This window comes from Dendrobium catenatum, unplaced genomic scaffold (assembly GCF_001605985.2).
Source record: "Dendrobium catenatum unplaced genomic scaffold, ASM160598v2 fragScaff_scaffold_621, whole genome shotgun sequence".
Lineage (NCBI taxonomy): Eukaryota > Viridiplantae > Streptophyta > Magnoliopsida > Asparagales > Orchidaceae > Dendrobium > Dendrobium catenatum.
The window spans coordinates 2408370-2431642 of NW_021319083.1; the positions used below are offsets into that span (position 1 = coordinate 2408370).

At 35.8% G+C, this 23273-nt stretch overlaps 1 protein-coding gene across 2 annotated transcripts; it reads left to right on the plus strand.

The window, feature by feature from the left end:
• The first annotated feature begins 17896 nt into the window (after positions 1–17896).
• Positions 17897–22329, plus strand: LOC110101094 (S-norcoclaurine synthase 1). 2 transcript variants are annotated; one of them, XM_028695087.1, is made up of 4 exons: positions 17897–18233; positions 19390–19592; positions 21182–21509; positions 21981–22329. In XM_028695087.1, exons 1-4 carry the CDS (start codon positions 17901–17903, stop codon positions 22224–22226), a joined length of 1110 nt encoding a protein of 369 aa, XP_028550920.1. In that variant the 5' UTR covers positions 17897–17900; the 3' UTR covers positions 22227–22329. The 2 variants fall into 2 exon arrangements, with proteins under 2 accessions (XP_028550920.1, XP_020684518.2); XM_020828859.2 differs by having other exon boundaries at positions 17898–18233; positions 19345–19592.
• Positions 22330–23273: the final 944 nt, after the last annotated feature.

Below are 23273 nucleotides of genomic sequence, written 5' to 3' on the forward strand. Positions count from 1 at the left end.
TGAGAGAGATTTGAATCAAAGGATTCTTCAAGAGTTGAAAGAAAATAGGAAGAATGATCGGAAGACCCTTTTCTTCATCTATCAAGCGGTAGATGAAATTATTTTTGAGCGGATGTCTACGGCGAAGACTGTGAAGAAGGATTGGGATACACTGCATGCTTCTTATAAAGGAGATGAGAAAATTAAGATGGTACGTTTACAAACCCCACGAAACCAATTTGATATGTTGAAGATGAAGGAGTCAGAAAGTGTGAAAGAATATTTTAATCGAGTAATTGCCATTGTTAATCAATTGAAGTTGAATGAAGAACTTGTAGAAGATAAAAGAGTTATTGAGAAGATTTTACGAAGCTTGATCAGAAAATTTGAAGCCACTGTGGTAGCCATGGAAGAGGCAAAGAATATAGAGAAAATGTCTATTGAAGGTTTGCTTGGATCTCTTCAATCCCATGAATTAAGAATGAAGCAATATGATTCAATACCACTTGAGGAAGCATTCCAAACTCAAGTGGCATTACATAGGAATTTCAGAGGTGGCCGTGGAAGAGGTTTTGGTAGAGGAAGAGGCTCTTTTGGTAGAGGAAAAAGCTCTTTTGGCACTAGAGGAAGAGGTCGTGCTGGTAGAGGAGAATCTACACAAAGTGATGGAGGTAAAGTTCAAGGTGGAACTCATGGTGATGGAGAAGGTGCATGTGGTCGTGGGCATGGTTTCAGAGGTAGAAAAAGAATAAACCTTACCAATATCAAATGCCACTATTGCAAAAGGTACTGACACATTTATCATTTTTGTTGGAAGAGGCAGGAGAATAAAGAGGCAAATGCAGATATGGTGCAAGAAAAGGAAGAGGAGAAAAGTGAAGATATAATGTTTCTTACACATAGTAAGGAGTTTGGTGATTCAGGAGATGTATGGTTTATTGATACTGGTTGCAATAATCACATTACGGACTATAGAAGATTGTTTGTTACTTTGGATAACACAATCCAAAGTGAAGTATGCACGGGAGATGACAATAAATTATTTGTAGAAGGAAAATGTGATATTTTGGTGCAAACAAGGAAGGGAGAAAAGAAGATATCATATGTCTTCTTTGTTCCAAATCTTAAGCATAATTTGCTTAGTGTTGGACAACTAAATCAAAAGGGATATGTGTTGATATTATCTTTTGATACTTGTACCATTAAAGATAAGTATGGATTTTCGGTAGCCAAGGTGACTCCAAATAAAATGTATCCCATGAAGATGATTTGCAGTATGAATGGTTGTTTGAAAAATTCCATAGAAATTCATTCAAGATTATGGCATTATAGATTTGGTCACTTGAGTTCCAAGACACTTTCTTATATGAACTAGAAGAATATAGTTGATGGGCTTCCACATATTGAAGTTCAAGATAAGATCTGTGAAGCATGTCTTGCAGGAAAGCATAGCAGAGCACCATTTTTAGTTGGAAAATCATGGAGAGCCTTCAAGCCATTGGAGCTAATTCATTTAGATTTATGTGGACCGATGCACACTGCTTTTATTGGAGGTAATGATTATTTTCTCACATTTATTAATGATTATAGCAGAAAAGTCTGGGTATATTTTCTAAAGGAGAAGTCACAAGTATTTGAATACTTAAAAATATTCAAAGCACTTGTGGAGAAGGAGAGTAGTTATTTTATTAAAATGTTGAGGAGTGATAGAGGTGGAGAATATGTTAGCCATGAGATGCAATTTTATTTGAAGAAGAATGAGATACTCCATCAGTTAACAACTAGATACACACCACAACAAAATGGGGTAACTGAGAGGTTGAATAGAATCATTATGGGATTGGTTGGGAGTATGTTTAAGGAGAGGCAAGTGCCTAATTTTCTTTGGGCTAAAGTTATGTCATGTGCTGTGTATTTATTGAATAGGGATACATAGAAAAGCACTCCATCTCAAACCCCATTTGAAATTTGGAGTGGTCATAAGCCTATTATTGATCACTTGAGAGTTTTTGAGAGTATTTCTTATGTTCATGTACCTGATCAAAAGAGAAGAAAATTGGATGAAAAATCTGAAAAGTGTGTGTTTGTGGGATACAGTGAAAGGTCCAAAGCCTATAAACTGTATAATCCTACAACAAAGAAAATGGTAGTGAGTTGGGATGTGAGATTTGAAGAGAACTTAGCTTGGGATTGGCTTGAAAAAGGCAACAAGGAGGATGTCACAATTATGAGAAATTCAGAAAAAATTATTGATGATGTAGAGCAACAAACACCACCGCACACTACAGTGAGATTGGGAGGATCATCTAGTAATGGTATGGAAAAGGTGAAGACAAGAAGCCTGCAGGAGATATATGATACCACAAATTATAATGAGGAGTTATCTCAATTTTCTTTATATGTACATGAAGAGCCCTTAACTTTTATTGAAGCAGTTATAGATAAAAGATGGATGGATGCCATAAAAGAGGAGATTGATGCTATTGAGAGAAATGATACATGGAGTTTGACCTCATTTCCTAAAGGTCAAAAATCCATTGGTGTCAAGTGGGTGTACAAATTAAAGAAAAATGTTGAAGGAGGTGTAAAAAAATTCAAGGCTAGACTTGTAGTCAAAGGGTACAAGCAGAAGCAAGGGATAGATTATGAAGAGGATTTTGCACTAGTTGCCAGATTTGATACAGTCAGATTAATTTTCTCTATTGATGCTATGAATAGATCGAAGATTCATCAATCAGATGTGAAGTCGGCTTTCTTGAATGGTGTTTTGGAGGAGAAGTGTATGAAGATCATCCTGAAGGTTTTATTGTGAAGGGAAAAGAGCGTATGGCATATCATTTGAAAAAGGCTTTGTATGGCTTGAAGCAAGCCCCGAGGGCTTGGAATTTATGCATTGATAAGTATTTTGGAGAAGAAGGGTTCACTAAATGCTCTTATAAACATGGTGTATATATGAAGACAGACTCAAATGGCAACAGGTTGATTATATGCTTATATGTGGATGATTTGCTTATAACAGGTGATGATGAGCATATGATTGCAGACTTTAAATCAACTATTTTCAGAAGATTTGATATGATAGATGTTGGCCTCATGTCATTATTTTTTGGTATATAAGTTTATCAGAAAGATGATGGCATTTGGATATGTCAAAAGAGGTATGCTAAAGAGTTGCTTTGGAAGTTCATGATGAATAATTGCAATAGTGTGTCAACACCGATGCAAACTGGAGTTCATTTCACAAAAGAAGGAGAAGGAAATTTGGTTGATCCGATATTGTACAAAAGTTTGATTGGGAGCCTCAGATACTTGACAGTGATGAGACCTGACATTGTGTATAGTGTGGGCATCTTGAACAGATTCATTGAGAATCCAAGGGAGTCTCATTGGCTTGCAGCGAAGATGATTCTTAGATATATCAGTGGCACATTTGAGTTTGGCCTTCATTATCAATGCAGTGGAGACATGAGATTACTTGGATATTGTGACAGTGATTAGGAAAATGATCATGAGGAAAGAAAGAACGTAAGTGGATATGTGTTTTATGTTGGTGATACAGCCTTCACTTGGAGCACACGGAAGCAAAAAGTTGTAGCCTTATCTACATGTGAGGCAGAGTACATAGCAGCGGCGGCAGCGGCTTGTGAAGAAATGTGGTTGAAGAATTTATTGAAGGAATTTTTTAGAGAGATTGATGAAGCTACGACAATTTATGTGGACAACAAGTCGACAATCGCATTGGCTAAAAATCTAGTACAACATGGCAGGAGCAAGCACATTGATATGCATTAACATTTTATCAGAGATGCAATAAAGATGGGTCAGATTAGCATGGAGCACTGCAGTACAGAAGATCAGATAGCTGATTTGTTCACTAAAGCTTTGCCGACACCGAGTTTCCTAAAGCTATTGAAGATGCTTGAGATGAAGAAAGTCTTGGTTTGAAGGGGAGATTGTTGGAATTTTGCAAACCAAGAGATGCGTCTTTTAGTTTATTTTATTTTTTATCTTTAATTTCTAACGGTTTTAAAAACTGTATTCTCTTTTTTATTTTCCTTGAGTTGGACGTGACGATTTGATGTGTGTTTTTTTACAATTAGCCATTGAAAGTGTGCTCTATGTTGTTTTTTTTTTCTTTTGACTGTGAGATATCCCGTGTAAGAATTGCTCTTTATTTTGTTTTTTTTTTATCCGTGAGATATCCAATGAACAAAAAATTTCATTTGTTCTGTTTTTCTTTTGCTTCCATCAGTCACACACCTGTGAGCCCTCTTCCGGTTGTAGTTCAAAATTTTTGCAAGCAAGTCCTGCCATTCTTGAATTTTTTTCTTAGACAAGAAAACTGCCTCCGCCTCCTCCACCTTGAGATCGCCATCGCCGTGGCTCTGATACCACTTGTAGGATCTTGATTGGGGAAGAAGAACTCCCTTCATGAGCTTCTTGGGGAGGAGGAGGGAGAAAGGAAGGGGAGAGGGATAGAGGCAAAACTCAGATATTGTATTTCTTTAACCATATTTATTACAACCTATATAAGGACTCTCTCTCTCTCTCTCTCTCTCTATATATATATATATATATATATTTCCACGTGTATCGTTAATAAAATTTAAATAATTAAGTAATATTATAAAATTGAAAATATTATTTAATTATCTTCAATCTCTCTTTAGTTTGCACGAAGACCAGTGGACAAAAAGATTACAATACAGTTTTAAGTGGACCTTTTATAAGAAAGACACGAAAAACCATCCAAAAATTATAATTTTTAAAATCTTTGCATACTCGATTGTCCCGTACGATCGAATTTCGTACGTACGAACAGTGTAAAACTGTTGCGTACGAACTCTATGTGCATTGGTACGAAATGACTTCGTACCCAATCATCGTCCCGTACGAACATAGTTCATACGGTATGAACGGTTATTTTAAAGCTTCGTTGAAGGATAACAACAGACGGTCCATATGTTTAAGGAACAGAGAACATCGTCCGGGGATGAATGTACAAGTTCATCTGGACGAACAGTACAAAGCATGAATCCAGAGCACATCGTCCGGGGACGAACAGGGTAGAATCATCTCGATGATAATTATAAATGTGAAATCAGATAATATATTCCAGGGATGAATGGGGCATTTCATCTGGACAAATATTATAAATGTGAAATCAGAGAACATCGTCCAGGGACGAACGGGGTAAAATCATCTAGATGAACAGTGTAAACGTGAAATCAGAGAACATCGTCCAGGGACGAATTAGGCTATTCGTCTGGACGAACAGCACGAAGTGAGAAATCAGATGACATCATCCAGGGACGAATTGGGTAAATTCGTCTGGACGATCAAGACTTAGAAAATTTTTCTCGCTTCCTGTTCGTTCCATTGCTCTCCGAGGGGTATAACTTACTTGATCGTCCCGTACGAACTTGGTTCATCCCGTACGATCAGTATAAGAAATTTTGACATTTAAAGATCTCCCCTAGTGGGTGTGTGTTAAGTTACTCAATTACAATCACACTCTCTCTGACTCAAAGATGAACAAAATACAGACTCCAAATTACAAAATATTATAATCAGATCTTTATTTGAAGTCTTCAACAATCTGGAGTATAATTTCCCTAAAATGTTAGTACACACAAGAGCCAAAAATATTTCTTCTAAAATGTGTTAGGAGAAAATACTAATCAATACAATAATACTTGGAATCATCAAAATAATAAGTTGCAAGAATATAAAGCATGCAAAAGCTAAGTAGCAACTCTTCTAACATATTTTTCACAACTTAAGTCTACTACTCTGTATTATAGCATTTACCAATTATCGGAAATAGCATCCTTTGTAATATGATACTTGCATTGTTGAAATCATTTTAACTAAAAATCTCATATATCATATGAAATACTCTTGATACATCGCCAAAAATTCAAAATGATCAGTATGAATCTCGATGCAAATGAGAGATAGAAGTTTTGAAAATTAGGGTCAAGATCAACCGAACTCCAATTTTAGCAAACTTATATTCAAACTTAATGTTTCGAAGAGACGAACTCATCGACACCAAAACCAGTCCAATCCGAGCCCAAATTAGCCCAACTCAAGGGTACAACAAAGCATATTTAGAGAGTTTAAAGCATAATTTGGATTATCAAACACCTTCTAAACATGACATGGTTATAGTCCGGCATATTCATCGACCACCACCAGACTTCTACCAATTCATCGACCGCTGCCAAAGTTCTTCCCGACCACCGTCGGAGTTACGCCTGTTCGTCGACCACCACTAGACTTCCGCCTGTTTGTCGGCCATCAACCAATTAACATCAGACTTTTTCACGACCACCAATTACCATAGGACTTTAACAAACTCTCGCCCGGTCATCGATCGTCACCAACTATGACCTCTCCGACCAACATCTCCGACTACAGTCCTTTCAAATATATGTAGCTAGATAATAGTCCTTTTGACCTCTGTTGTCTTCAGACTATAGTCATTCCAACCACCATCGCCAACTACGATCTTTCTGACCTCTGACTTCCGCTGACTATGGTCCTCCCGACCTTTGTTGCCTGCCGACTATGATCATTCCGACCACCATTGCCCGACTATAGTATTTTCGACCACCATCGCCTGACTATGACCTTTTTGACCTCTATAGTCCGACTACAGTCCTTCAGACCTACATCGCTTGGCGACTATGCTCCTGCCGCCCAAACAAACATATCCACACCAATCTTCCAACTTCCACCATATAATGCACTCTACATAATGTATATTTGCTACGTCGTGTCAAGATGTTCCTCTTAAGGAAGGGCCTCATTTGTAATCAATTGCAAACACTAGCAGATTCATTCAAACTGGACTAGACCCAGTGATTTTTCTTCTTTTCAGAGGTTTCCACATAAAAATTATGAATTTATGATGTCCATTATAAATGTTATAACCATACTCTCTTTATCTATTTGTGTGTTGGATCTTCAAACAAAATTAAGACGCTAAACTATATCACTCTCTATCACTGTGAATCTTCTAGGACGCAACAACTCTTAACTTACTATTATGCGCATTGATTTTCTTTCAATATTACAATGATAAATTTTCTATCTAACATCACAAATACTCCATTATTCAACAAAAAATAAATATTTTTCCTACCATCATGATACACGTTCCTAAGGAATTTGTATGACCCATGTAAATAAATATGGCCTTTATTCCTATTCAAAATTTGATACAAAATATTCCAACATCAACTTGAGCTAACCACTTTCATTAATATATAATAACTTAATTATCCCTCTTTTGTAAACTAAGACATCTTATATTGCTTTGAATAGTTTTGCATTTAATCATTGGCTATTCAATTTCCATTTGTTTGACAATAATATTATCACAACTTTGGAATCAGTCAAGATTAAGGTTTCATTTGAGACAACTTTCTTATTACTTTCTAAAATAACATTTTATAACATTTTTTTTTTCAAAAAAAAATTGCATTTAAAAATTGATTTAAAAAACAATAAGAAAGACAGTCCCAAACTAAGCATAACACATCTTATGAAGACCGATGGCATAAAAATTAATATTAAGAAGTTAAATTTCTCGTGGATCTTTGAAGCAAAAATACAAAATTATGTGAGGATATTCTATTACAAATTTTATCAAGATTAGCTTAGAATTATTTGTATTTGCTTAGAGATTAGTATATATAATTTGTATTACAATATTCTCAATGCAAATGTAACAGTTTTCAAGCTCATCAGTCATCATCATTTAATTTGTATTGCACTAGGTAATCCTCCTTTGCAATTTGATCATCTAGTTTTTTTTTTTTTTGTCATAAATTCATTTATCTTCCAATTTTTATTGATTTAAATAACCTTTTATATTCCATTTTAAATTAAATTAAAATAAAATGATTCTTTATTTAGAGCATCAAAAGCATTTTTTTTCCACCAGAGACAACTAATAAGCTCCATTGTTAATGTAAAGGTCATAATCATTATTTTGAATTAAAAATTTTATATTAAAAAAAAAAACATTTTGAATATAGAAATTTTATATTAAAAAAATATTTTGAAAAGTAAAAAAGAAAACTATCCCAAATAAATTCTAAAACTATTTCTTTACATCTGTCACCAAGATATATAAAAAAAAAGATAAAAAAGTTTGCACATATCAAAAAAATATAAAACAACTGTCAGCGTAAAATAAATACAAAATACATATCATATTATTTACATTATAATTTTTTTTTATCTTCTAAAAATTTTTAAAAGATTAAAATTATTAAAAAAACATTTTAAAATAATTTTTATTTATTAAAGCGTTTATTCAAAGATTTCTTTCAAAAATAATTGTTCTTTTAAAAATAATTTTAAAAAGTACTAATTTGATCTATATTTAAAGAATAAAATGACCAAATTAATAATTTTGTAAAAAGAGAGAATGCATAAATCTTAACATTTATAGGTACATATGCTAATCATGTTCTCAATGGAATCATGTTCTCATATTTTAATCTTTCAACATTTAACATTTATAGGTACATATGCTAATTGTGACAGGCTCATTGGAAAATACAATTCCACTTAATAGGTACATATGCTTATTTTGATTAATATATAAATATAATAATGTTAATATCAAGCCAAACACGATTGAACAAAGTTTAACTTTATCGATGCATGTATTCCAGAGAATGCATAAATTTGAGGATTCCACAAATGACGATAATTGGATACTTGGAGAGCTTGTCAATTTTATATACTTCAGAGATCAGGGCGATGTAGCTACCACATCCTTTTGACGGAGGATTTCAGCTCCCGAGCATAAGATTGATGGAAGAAGATTTGAAGAAATGGGATAAATACATGAAGGAATACAATCATGAGCATTGTAGGAGATCGAGCATAGGGATCATACATATATGGTACAATGATAAGCTCTATAGGGATATGTGTTACATTAATCCTAAGAGAAAAAAGGTTATTATCTAAATTATTCATGCCTTATGGACCTAATTGTTATATTGGTCTTGGGTCTAAAAGTGAATGATAGATCTCTCTATGATCATTCTAAGGAACCAATAATGATATCAATAGTGTTTATGTATAATTCTCTTAGCAGTATATTTAGGTTTCATTTGGAACAATTTTCTTACTATTTTCTAAAGCAGATTTTTTGTTAAAAAATATCTAATTTAAAAATTTTGGTACTAAAAAGATGCTTTAAAAAATAATAAGAAAATTGTCCCAAACGAAGCCTAAGAGTAATTGTAATTAATCATCAGGTTCATTAATGTGTCCTTAATATAAGCCTAGAAATTAATTTTAATTATTAATATTAGTTTTCTCTTCTGATGTTATTAAAGAATTTTTTTGATAAACAAATTTAACATTTGTGCACACTTTAGGTTTCAGTGTACGTAGTTTTATCATGGGAGTTTAAGACATGATAATTTTGAAGATTTCATCAATTATTATATTAGTTTAATTATAAATAGCTTTTAACATCAAAATTTTCATAAAGGTAAAAAAAGGTGAAAAATGTATTTTTTTTCATAAATTATTTTTTATATAGAATTAAAATGATATGATATAAACATTAATCAAAACCGCTATGAAATATGTTTGCAGTGAGCATTGACTACGGCGATTTTTATGTTGGTCCACAAAAGTCATTCTTAAGTGTTGCAATAGCTATTCTTTCTTGTAGTTATGCTTAATTTCTTTGATTTATGCTTAGTTTGGGACAATCTTCTTACTGTTTTCTAAGTCAATTTTTTATTACAAAAATTTTTATACTTGAAAGCGGCTTTAAGAAAGCTGTCCCAAACTAAGGTTTTGTTTGGCACGCCTTTTCTATTGCTTCTTAAAGCAGTTTTTTAGTACAAAATTTTAATTTTTTATTAAAAAGTTACTTTAAGAAGCAGTAAAAAAACCGTCCCAAACGAAGCCTAAGCCTTATGCTTGGCAGCTTGAAGTTTCCATGGAGGAAGTGTGATAGCCACCTCGCTCTTATCTCTGACGTATATAGGTTTGAAATACTCTCAATAAAGCCAATGATTGCCATTTGTGGTATCTATCGATGTATACAATCCCTGTAAGTAAAATACTCAACTCAAACTCTTATTTTCTGATATGTAAATTATATTTTAAACATATAATGTTGTAAAAATTTTCTCTAACAAGATACCATGTTCAGACATAATTAATATGCTTGAGTTAAATACTTATCAGTACCTATAAAGAGGAACTACATTAACTTTTATTCCTGCCACAATCTCTTGAAATTTTGAAGACACAAATATGTTTCTAAGCATCTGAATCAATAGATAGTATTTTTCCTTCTACTTGGACGCCATGTTTGCAGAAGCTGAATGTCTTAGAAAGCTCAAGTACAATTCTTCTTTCTTCCACTTTATTGTAGAAATTACACTGCAGAAATTCAGGCATTACCGAGACTGTTTCCGGCGGTTAATGATTGATTTCCGACGGTTTTGAAAAAAACTGGCGGCTTTCCGGCGCACGAAAACAGCCGATAAAAGTCGCGTAGGAAACGGTTTCCGGCGGCCAATTTCCGGCAGTTTTAATCACCGGTGGCTTTCCGACGACAAGGACGGCCGGTAATTTCTGGCGGTGGTAACGTCAGTGATCGCCGGTTAGTTATCGGCGACGTACCAGCTGTCAAAACTGCTCGTAAAACTGGCGGCAAAACCCCCGGAGCATCACCGAGTGATCGTCGGCGACTGTCGGTAAACCGCCGGTTAATCACTGAATCACCGGCGGCTTACCGGCTGTCAGAACCGCAGGAATTACCGGTGGCTAAACCGCCGGCAAGCGTTGGTAAACCGACGGCTTTAGTGAAATTCCGGTGGTTTTTAAAACTCGTCTAGTATCGATAATTTAGACGCCTAACCGTTGGTTGGCCGCCAAAAACTTCTAGCATCTGAAAAAAAAAAAAATTGACATTCTCTCCTCTAATTTACTGAATTTTATCCTAAACTCTAAACCTGCACATAATAGACAACAAAGCTCTCACAAATATGGGCAACACGCCACTATAATCAATCACAACTATATAAATTCTACAATGTTCATAAAAAAAAACTCATCAAACAAAAGAAACAAATAAAGTCATTGATTTCACAGAACAAGTTCATCAAATCAAATAAGTTCACACATAAGTTCATCATATGTTCATCAAACAAATAAGAGTACTAATCATCCTCCGTGTCATCGTTGTCTGGTGATGCATGTGGTTGCTCTTGCTCTTTCTTCTTTTGATTTCCATCTCTATAGTATCACAGCTTTGCTTGCATCTCATTTTGAACCTTTCTCATCTCTTATATCTCTCTTGTTTGCGCTGTAACCCTCTAGCTTACACTTTCTTCAGCTCCACTTGAATCATAAAATGCTAAGGTGCTCATAAGCATAGCCTTGCGAACCCAAGCCATATACCCTCCCTCTCTGCCTTCCTCCAACAACATCTGACCATATATGATACTCAAAATAGTGGATCTTCGGCCGGAGGGAGCTTGTCGGCACTGCATTCCTGCGATGTACTCGGAGGCACGATCGCGAGAAAGGGGTGAGCAGTCTGCAGCAGCGAGAGAGAAATGCGAAGCAGTAAGGAGGAAGGCTCGGGCTGGGTAGATTTAGGGCTTTTACCAACGGTTTCCCGACAGTTTAGACAGCCGGAAATTAATAACTTAATACCAACGGTCTCAGTCGCCGGTTTAGGCGCCGATATTAAATTAAACTGGTGCCACACGCTGCGGTTATTAAACCACGGCTAATTCCGGCGGTGGTTTATTAAAAATCAATGTTTAATACCGGCGGTCAAACCGCCATAGAAACCGCTGGTCGTAGTCGCCAGTAATAGCTGAATTTCCTGTAGTGTTATCAGGTAACATACATAAAAGACAAGAAGAACTAGCCTAAAAGAAACTTTGCTCAGGCACCATTCCAAGCTTTTTCATTGGATCTATTTTTCAAAAAATAACTCTCTATAAATTTTCAGAAAATCCACACCTAAAAGATTGATAGGAAAAAAAGCTCATCGATTAGTAAATTATACATATCTGTATTTGTTCTATTGAGATTTCGTTTGGTACGGCTTCTTATTATTTTTTTAACTAATTTTATAGTAAACAATTAAAATATTTTATCTGGAAAATTGCTTTAAGAAACAGTAAGACATTACAGGACAATCGTCCAGTACTGGCGACAATTTTCGAATCTTTAACTAAATTTTCTGGCAGTTTAAAAACTGCAAGAATAAACCATGTAGGGAAATGGTAACCGATGGCATATTTCCAGCGGTAATATTTTCCGGCAATTTTTCGGCTGCTACAACAGCTGGAAATTAATGGATCCTAAACTACAAGTAAACCACTGGAAGATTATGGAACAAGCACCGCTAGAGACCGTCTGTTTTTACTGGCGGTCAAATTGCTGGTAGTTCTGGCCGGCGGCTAAATAGCCGGCTAGCCGCCAATTTTTACTAGTGGCAAAATAAAAAAATAGGCGATAAAATCGTCTCCTTCGGTCGAGAAGGGACACATGAGAAGATGAGAGACTTGCAGAGCCTGATTCCTAATTCTAACAAGGTTACCTGTTGCTTTTAGATTAGTTTTTGGAAATAGTTTGTTTGTTTATTTTTGTTTGATTTGTGTTACCACATCAAATCAAATTTTTTTTGTAAACTAGAACTGTTTAAGTTTTTTATTAGAGCATTAAAGGCTCATTTGGTTGCTTGTAAAATACAAAGCAAGCTTTAGAAATTCTTGTTTTTTGCTTTCTAACTTGAAGAAATCAATTGAGCCGTAAGCTTGTCTATTTTTATACTCTTGAATATCATATTTTTTTAATTTTTCAAGATAACTATTAAATTATGTCAAGTCATCGTAAACTGCTTCATTCTTTAGTAAACTGCTGAATTATCCTTGCAAATTATATATTTAATATTATACATTTTTTTCTAATTACTGAAAAAAAAAATTTAAAACTGTATTTGCCGATCTCAAGCCCATATGAAAAAATTGAGGAAAATTTTAATAAAATAATTTAGGCTCCCCTCAATAAATTTTCTTGCTCCCGCACTGCACAAGCATCCTAATTATACTTGTGCATGTAAGAAATTTTCAAGATTTATATAAATAATTAAATATAAACTAACCTCGGCAGATCAACGAAGTACTGGTTGTGCAAAAGGGTGATAGGCTCTCAACAGAACCTCGATTATAATGCTCTTCAATTATGTCTGAATTTGATTGGAATAATGTTAAAGGCATTCTTAAAGAAAAGATATAAATAATTAAATTATAGGTTATAATAAAATTCATTCAATGTTCGAACTTATTCAATGTTCAAAATTTTATGTTAAATTTAAGCAGTTATAATATTTTATAATTGTATGTTAAGTACAATCATAACTACGATCAAATTAAAATTTTGGCATACCTAAATACAATAATAATATTTATAACATAGCTATATGACTATAAAATATTCACATATATTCGTGTCTATATTAAAACTGATTGTCCCGCTTCCCTTTTCCTCTGCTAGGGTTTTTTCCGTGCTGGGTTTCCCCCACCCCGCTGGGGCCTCCCCCAGGCTGGTGCCGACGATCTCGGTGATTTTCAGGGAAGTGCTCTCTGCATACACTTGTGTATTATCTGGTTTTATGTTTTCTCACTTTGTTTTCGATCTCCTTCTCCGACGTTTGCCAGAATGGCACCGAATCATTTGAGCGACCTTGGTTTTAGGGGGTTCGTCTCATTCGCGCTCATTTTTTGAAGCATTTGCTGGTTCTAACTCGGTTTCTTCTTTTCCGGAACTTCGGACCTCAACTTTTCATGGCTTGCCTTCCCTTTGGATTTTCAACCAGGATATCAATGACTTGGTCATCCCGTTTCAATTTTTTTAGTTGTTTTCTTCCCTCTAAGCAACCCTCTCTTGATTCCATTAGCAAATTTTTCTTTAACCTAAAATTGAACGGTGAAGTTTCGGTCACCTTGCTTGACACATCGCACATTCTAATTAAACTAGCTAATGATCATGATTACTGTAGAGTATTTTGTCATAGATTATACATAGTTTTCAATTACTACATGAAACTCATGAAATGGTCTCCCAGCTTGGATGTTGGTGTTTAGTCGCTTGTCATCTCAATTTGGGTCTCTTTTCTGCAATTACGTCCTCATCTTTATACCCCTCGTATACTTCATGGATTAGGAGCTATTTTTGATAAACCTCTGAAAATTTATATGGCTACTTCTGCGATTTCTCGTCCTTCCGTGGCTCATGTGCTAGTGGAACTTGATATAACTAAATCCTATCCAAACCAGGTTTGGTTAGGTTTTGAAAGTTTAGTGTATGTGCATGATGTTCTCTTTGATGAATTCCCCACCTTTTGTGCTTCTTCTAAATGCATTGGTCATGTGGCTGGGAAATGTCTTCCTCCCATTTCGACTGACCTGTCTATTGCAGTTGCTAAACCTGTTCCTATCGTGAATGGTGGGCAGGTTTTGGGGAATGTTGTTGGTGATTTAGGGGATAATGCTCTTCTTAATAATAGTCCTAATGTAGTTGTTCTGTCTCATGTTGTTTTACCGTCTATGAATCCTACGTTTATTATTTCTTCTCCCCCGTCTTCTATTGTGATGTTTCTTGCTGTGGGGGATTGTTCGAATGCTGCGGTTGCTGTAGATTTAGACCCTGTAGAGAATTTGGCTAGGAATGAGGAGGTTTTTGAGGAGGATACACATGCTATTACTTCTCCTAATTTAGCCCAAGTGGAAGTTGTAGTAGTTGGGGTCGAGCCTATTGCCCAGGCTTCTCGGTTATGTGTTAGTGCATTGGTAAATTGAATTATAGTTTTAATTTAAAACCTGATTTATCTTGTGCGGATATTGTGCCTGCCCCGTGTGGTTTGGCTATGGCTGATGTGCCTTGTGTGGCCACTGAGCAACCTGGTTCTTCTGTTTCTCTTATTCAGGAATTATCTAGTTGTGATGAACCCTCCCTAATGATTCTTGTGAATCAAGATGCTGCCTCCTCTTCTATTAATTTGGGTTTGGATTAGCAGGTTGAATCAGATTTAGCTTCCAATGATGGTCGTCAATGATAATTTTGTTAATATCCCTATTTCTGTTATATCTAATGTTGAAATAAAAGCTCATGTGGCTGTATGTGAAAAACTATATTTTGATTCAAACTGACTTGTTGATTTTAGAGGATTTCCTTTATTTAATGGGGAAGAATCGGATTTTCATGAACTTGAGAAGGATATGGTAGTCCGTTCTGTCATTCATGGTTTTCTTAATGTGAGTGGTAATAAGCATAAAAGAAAAGGCAAGAAGTAATAGGGTTTGTGTTTTGCCCCTTGCGATTTCGTTAGTGGTTTTGATGATTTGGTGGATGATGATGAGGAGGCCTCTGCTTCTCCTTGTTCGCTTGGCTGGTTGGCAACCTGGGTGCCTCGGGTTATTACTTTGTGGATTCTGAACTACGTTCGTATAATTGTCACCTACAGATGGTCCGTTCTTGACTGCGAGGTTGGTGTTGGGGGCGTCCATTCCTTAGTCCCCTCTCGTTGCTTATTTTGATATGTTTGGTTTTATGGGTTTTTATTGTTTTGTATCACGGGCTGTTAGCCTTTTGATGTTGTACTCACCCCCTTTTTTTCTATGAATAAAATTGTGTTTTGTTAAAAAAAAAAAATTATTTGTATCTATATTATTATAAAATATGCTCTTAAATATCAACATAATTGAAACTATTTTCATCAAATAATATCAAATGTATTTTTAATTCAAGCCGTTACACTTACACTTTACATTTATATTTTTTTAAGAAATTAGAGGCAATGTTCACATGGTGGACCTGTGTTCAAATTTTAACATATTAATTTTATTAGGGGTATTTTAGGTATTTTGGAGAAGGCAATTTTGTTATTTTGCCCTAATGACACTAAAAACTCATGGTCAGCCTTTTGTGCGATTTACAAATGATGTGCGATTTGAGAACGAAGTCATTGGGCACTGGGCAAGGTCGAGGCTGAGGCGATCACTCCTTGAGTCTCTTTCCATTTCACCGGCTGACTTCGCTCCACACTCGACGAGCTTTGAACTATGTTCTCATTTTATTTATTAAAATATTAGTCTTATTGAGTCCTTTAGTATTCACAACAGTAGAGAAATATATAGTTTAATGTCTTAGCATTGTAAGAAGATCCATCACGCAATTAGATAAGTGAGAGGGTGTAGCGTTCATAAGAGACACTAGAGTTTTTACATGGAAACCCCTAAAAAGGGGAAAAAACCATGGGGCCTGGCCCAGTTTAAATGAATCCACTAGTATTTGTAGTCGATTACAAATGAGGCCCTTCTTTGGGAGAAGGTCTTGGCTTGATGTTACAAATGTATGTCATACAGAGCACATTACATGGTGGGAGTTACAATAATCAACATAGATTTGTTTGTTTGGTCGGCGCGGTCATAGCCGATAGGATAGAGGTCGGAAAGGCCGTTGTCTGGTGATGGAGGTCGAAAGGACCGTAGTTGGTAGGAGATAGAGATCCGAAAGACCGTAGTTGGTAGGAGTCCGGGATCAGAAAGATAGTTATCTGTTGATGGAGGTCGGAAGGACCATAGTAAGCGACGGTGGTCCGAAGGACCGTAGTCGGCAGGAGACTAGTGTCAGAAAGACCGTTGTCTGGTGATGGAGGTCAGAAGGGACATAATAGGCAATGCAGATCGGAAGAACCGTAGTCGGTAGGAGATTGGGGTCTGAAAGACCATTGTAGAAGGGCGGCACTTCGAGAGAACGCTCGGCGTCAAGCCTGGCAGAAGTCCAAGCCTTAAGTGGTGGTCCGGCGGAGCAACGACGCCAGGCAATGGTCTAGTAGATGTGAGGGCCTCAAGTGGTGGTCTGGCGGAACAACGGTGTCAGGCGGTGGTCCAGTGGAGGTGAGGACCTCAAGTGGTGGTTCAACGGAGAAACGACGTCAGGCGGTGATTTGGCGGAGGTGAGGGACTCAAGTGGTGGTCTGGCGGAGCAACGGCGTCATGCGGTGGTTCGGCGGAGGTGAGGGACTCAAATGATGGTCTGGCGGATCAACGGCGTCAGGCGGTGGTCCGGCGGAGGTGAGGGCCTCAAGTGGTGGTCAGGCAAAGGCGAGGGCCTCAGGTGGTGGTCCGGCGAAGGTCCGACAGTGGTCCGACGAAACTCCGGCAGTGGTCGAGGAGGAGCTTCTTCATTCTCTTCTCTTCTTTCTTGGATCCCCTCTCAAGAGAAATGAGAGATCTATTTATAGATTTTTTAGAGTGGCATGGCCCGTAAATAAATGAGAGATCAGGGGCAAACATGGAGTGGTACAGATGAACAGTTGATATTGAATCCTTCGATTTTAAATAGTTTATTAGATATTTGAAGGTCTTAATGACTTCAGAATTTGGCGATCTTGGGCTGGTTGGATTCGTCTCGTCGAGCCGCTCGATTCGACTATAAGCTAGTCAAGTTTGGAGATCATTTGGTAACACAAATTGTGGTACGAACTTTCCAACAACGCTTTGGGTCTTTGATTTGGACTCATTTAGGCTCGGATTGAGTCAAATTTGGTATCGTTGGGTTCGTATTTTCGAGAGGCTGCTGAAATCGAAGTTCGTGATCCCGGATTTAATTTTTGAAGTTTCCAGCTTAATTTTTGTTTCGAGATTCGTGCCCGATTAAGATAATTTTTTGATGATATATCAAGTCTTTGTTAAAATATTAGTCTTTAAATTATTTTAATATTATAAATAAAATGTTTAATTACAAATATTTATTAAAATAAATATTAAAATAATTTAAATAGGATAGCGACAAACATTTGTATAACGAGTCAAGAGATAAGTCCACGTTGGTTAGGTGGATAAATGAAATGGCGTCTTCAAAAAGACTTCGCTCTCTCTCCGAGATCTGGAACGATGAGAACGGCGCCGGCGACACCTCTCGATTTAGGCCGCTCAGTGCCGGTGCCAAACGTTCAGGAGCTTGCGGCGATAATCTCTTCAACTGAGGGAAACGGCGCCGGCGAGGTACCGGAAAGGTACGTTAGGCCGGAAGCCGAAGCAGATCCGGTGGCGTCGCCGGCCGACGGAGATGAGCTTCCAGTCATCGATATCAGCAAGCTCATCGATTCAGAGTTTCTTGAGGAACAGGAGCTCGCCAAGCTGGGATTTGCGTGCAGAGAGTGGGGCTTCTTCCAGGTACTTCATTTCTTCGCCTATCAATTGTTCTGTGTCAATATATATAAGAAAAGCTGAATTTTGAGGCTCCTATTTCTGTAAAAATCTGATGATGGACACATATTTGCGACCAGTCGAAGGTCTTATTTGATAAAGGGCAGTATATGCAGCATGGGGAGGGCCATGCTAGAGGCAGCTTAGCCGCCTGTGCGAGTCAGGGCCCTTTGGGCTCTTTTTTGGGTCTGCTTGGGTATTTTTTGCTCGTTTTAGAAACCAATAATAAATTTTTGACATCCTGAACTAGATTTGAAATTTTTGGACATCAAAAAGAGCCTTTGGAGATGATTTTAAGCTATTTTAGAGTTGATACATCACTAAAAATTAACTTAAGAGAGTGAATCTTTATGCATATTTGAATTGAAAACTTTCAAAATTAAATTTGGGGCCATCCAAAATCTGATTTCAGTAAACTTATAATTAAGTTGAATGAGACGAACCTAATGACACCAAAATCGGTCCAATCTGGGATCAAAGGAAAGCCGGTCGGCCACCATCATGCACATGCCAATCAACCTTTAATCAATGGGTTAACCACCAATTTTTACTCATTTTTAATGCATTGCATTAAATAAATCATAATTGAGCTTAATTCAGAAAATGACAAAATATCGTAATAGTAGACAACAAAAAATCATACTGATTAAAAATTCAAATTTTTAGGATTTTACCAAATTACTAAATATTGTATAAAATAATATTATGAAGCTTTAGTTCAACTAAATAACTATTTATAGACATTAAAATAAATTTCTGAGTATGAAAAAATTAGTGTATTTTCAAAATCATCCGGTGAAAAATTTTAAATAAATACTCAAAATGTTCATAATCTCGATTTCTATAACATTTAAAAAGTTACATGGTGATACTTTTACAAATACAAAAGCATTCTCATTTTTCAATAACAGAAATACAATTTTGATAAGAAAATTATCAAAAATATAAAATCTTTAAAATAAAAAATAGGGTAATGATTCCTTATAGCGAGATAAGTAAATCTCTCAACTAGGCTGACACAAAATCTTAATTTCATCAAATATGACAAACAAGAGATATTTATTCTTATTGTGTGTAGATAATAAATCATGGAGTTTCTGATGAAACAATAAACAAGATGAAGAAGGATATGATGGAGTTCTTTAAGCTTCCACTGAAGGAAAAGGAGGCAATCAAGCAGTTACCAGGTGGTATTCAAGGCTATGGCCAGCTCTTTGTCCAGTCTGAGGAGCAGAAGCTTGATTGGGCTGATCTGCTTGTTCTCAGCACCCATCCATTTGCAAGAAGGGACATTAAATTTTGGCCTACCAATCCCACTACATTCAGGTACTGATTAATTATGTGAGAAATTACTAGGCAAATATACTTCATGATTCCCAAGTCTGATACTCTATATTTTTATTCCATTTTTTTATGATAAGGATTGTGTCCTGAAAATAATTTCATTTTGCATATTTAGTATTGATTGATTAATCAAGGCTATGTTTGGAACGATTTTTTTACTGCTTATTAATTGAAGCAGCTTTTTACTGCTAAAATTTTAAATTTTGTACTAAAAAGATATTTTAAAAAGTAGTAAGAAAGTCATTCCAAACAAATTATAAATAAAGAAATATTTTATTTTGATATTGTGTATTTATGTGAAATTTAATAAATAGAGAGATTTATATGCATAACACATAATTCTTATGTATTTATATATTTAATACTTAAATTTTTATATTTTCTTATATTACACTTTAGTATCTCAATCATATCAAAAGATATACGTGAAATGTGCAATTAAACTTTGAGAAGTTAATATTATTGGTATTTTTATGTGATTTTAGATTTAGATGTTGTTTAAGCTAAATATAAAAATTTAAGTGTTCAATATGTAAAGTCCCCCTCAAACTTAAGGGAAAATTCTATAAGTTGGTGGCGAGACCTGCAATGCTTTATGGTGCCGAATGTTGGCCAGTAAAAGAGAAGCACAATACTAAGTTAAGTGTTGCAGAGATGAGGATGCTTAGGTGGATGAGTGGCTTGACCCTTAGAGATAGGATATGAAATGAGCATATACGTGAAAAGGTTGGAATAGCTCCAGTGGAGGATAAGATTAGAGAGAGTCGCCTTAGATGGTTTGGTCACATTAAACGGAGGCCTTCCAATGACCCGTTTATAAAGTTGAGGCATTAGATTTGATTTATGTTAAGAAAGATAGAGTTAGACCTAAAAAGACTTGGTTAGAAAATATTAGAAATGATCTTTCTTTATTAGATTTAAATGAGAATTTGACTTTTAACCGGACATAATGGCGAAAAAGGATTCATGTAGCCGACCCCACGTAGTGGGACAAAAGCATGATGTTGTTGTTGTTGCTTTATATGTAAATATATAAGAATTATGTTGTGTATATTTATGCAAATCTTTTTAATAAATTTCATTATAATTGTTTGATTGTTGTTATGACCTTAAATGATAATGTATTTAGTTGTTATATGCATGAAGATAGTGTATATGTAATTATTGATTTAAATTTGGGATCCTTAATTTAATAATTATTAGTACAGATCATCTTCATTATGAATGGTAAGGGTGTCAAAATAGGTTTTCGGATCAGGTTCGGGTCAAACCCGAATTGTCCCGCTTGACCCAAACCCTACCCATTTTTCCAAACGAGTTAAAAATTTAGACCCAAACCCGACTCGATCCCAACTCCTCACGATCGACTCGCTAACTCGGTTGAGTGCAACGGGTGAACGTGAGGGGCAGGCAACCTCAAGGGCAAGGGCGAGCGCGATGAGTGCCAAGCGGAGCGCGATAAGCATCAATTTTATATTAATTTAATTAATAAACTGATCAATTAATGATTTATTTTAAGAATTGTTTTTGTAGCACATACTCCTAATAACTTATGGATGCTTGTGTTACAGGGATACACTGGACAAATACTCAGCAGAGCTGAGAAAACTCACGGGATGTTTAGTTAGGTTAATGGCGAAAGATCTTGGGATAAAGAATCCAGATCTGTTGGGTAACCTCTTAAGCGAGCATCTGCAATCTGTGAGGATCAATTACTATCCACCATGCAAGCATGCAAGCAAGGTGCTTGGCCTTTCCCCTCACAGTGATGGCACTGGACTCACTGTGCTCCTCCAAGCAAACGATGTCAATGGATTGCAGATCAAGAAAGATGATAGATGGTTTTCTGTGAAAGCAAGACCTGGGGCTTTCATCGTCAATATCGGCGATCACATTGAGGTAATTCTTAATTTTAATAATATGTACACTAGATAGATTAAGGTTTCGTTTGGGACGGCTTTTTTACTGCTTCTTAATGTTGCTTTGTAGTACAAAAATTTAAATTTTTATACTAGAAAGTTGTTTTAAGAAGCAATAAGAAATCCATCCCAAACGAAGCCTAAGATTTCGTTTGAGACAACTTTTTTATTGATTTTTTAATTAACTTTTTGTCCAAAATATTTGTACTAAAAATATGTTTTAGAAAGCAGCAAGAAAGTCGTTCAAAACAAAGCCTAAGGTTTCATTTAGGATGACTTTTTAACTGCTTTTTAAAATAACTTTTTAATACAAAATTATATAAAAAATTGCTATAAAAAATATTAAGAAAACTATCCCAAATAAAATCTAAATCAGCATAGTTTTAATCATTATATTATGACTTGTTAACTTCTCTTTGCATGCAACAACTCTCTTCTATGCCTGTAACAGATTATGAGCAATGGGAGGTACAAAAGCATTGAACACAGAGTTGTGATAAACACAGAGAAGGAGCGTCTGTCCATCGCAGCATTTCATTCTCCACCGTTTGAGGTCGCGTTGCGACCATTTCCAGAGCTCATTGAAGCTGAAGAAGAACGTTACAGGGCCATAACAGTCGGAGATTTCATGAAGGCATATATGACAGATAGACTGGATGGGAAGAGGCTCCTCGAGTCGCTCAAGCTGAAGAAATGATGGCCCCTTCAATTTGCTGCAACTGTTACTGATTATTTAAGCCATAATTTGTCTGAAATTTGAGCGATTTTAAGTAAGCAGTTTTAGAGCTTATTGAGCGAAATTTTCGGGTCGGGTCCAATATTGACAGGTCTAATCATAACATAATCAAGATCAACTACAAATGCATATATTTTTTTTCTTTTCTACCAGAGCCAGCTAGTTATCCAATATATATAATAACAAAGGAAAAGTACACAAAATCATATAATTCTTTTCTTCTAAAATTATTCATTTATCTGTTTATGAGTCAGAAATTCATATAAGACTTCGTTTGAGACGACTTTCTTACTACTTCATAAAACAGTTTTTAGTACAAAATTTTTAATTTTTGTACTGCAAAACTTATTTAAGAAACAGTAAAAAATCGTCCCAAACGAATCCTAAGTCACAAAATTATGTCTCTAATACCGCAAATTTTCTTGCTCATACAGACACGTATATATTAAAGATGGGTGCATCTTCATATCATTTATAGCTTTGCAGATGCATTATTTTTGGAGTTTTGATGGTTCTCTTGTTCTTTTCAATTCACTACTGGATTTGTCTAATGCTCCAATTTGGATAATAATTTTTTGTTAATGACTTTATTATTTTGGAATGATAAACGTGAAGAATATAAATTTAGAATAAATTAAAAATTAATTAAAAATCATAAAACTAACCTAAAAAATCCTTAATTTATTGGCCGAAGGCTTAAATTGATCTTTAGGTATGGGTGTAAGTGAGCCGAGCCGGCTCGAGTTCGACTCGTTTATGGGCTCGCGAGCCAAGCTTATCATGCTCACGAGTCGAGCTCGAGCTCGTTTAGTGAACAAGCTCGAGTTCAAACTTTATGAGGCTCAGCTCGTGAGTTCGCGAGCCAGCTCGAATAATAACAAAATTTCACTGAGGCTAGCGATCCGGCTTGAACTAACTCGTTTATAATGGGAAGAGCTCGAGTTCGAGCTCGACTCAAGTTTGAGCTCGAGTTCGAGCTCGACTCAAGTTTGAGCTCGAGCTCGAGTT

Bases quoted from the DNA above. Each gene is read 5' to 3' on its own strand.
- LOC110101094 (XM_020828859.2), top strand. From the start codon at position 17,901: ATGAAATGGCGTCTTCAAAAAGACTTCGCTCTCTCTCCGAGATCTGGA. The intron at 18,234-19,344 runs GTACTTCATTTC...TATTGTGTGTAG, and splicing joins GAGAGTGGGGCTTCTTCCAG to ATAATAAATCATGGAGTTTC. The intron at 19,593-21,181 runs GTACTGATTAAT...CTTGTGTTACAG, and splicing joins ACCAATCCCACTACATTCAG to GGATACACTGGACAAATACT.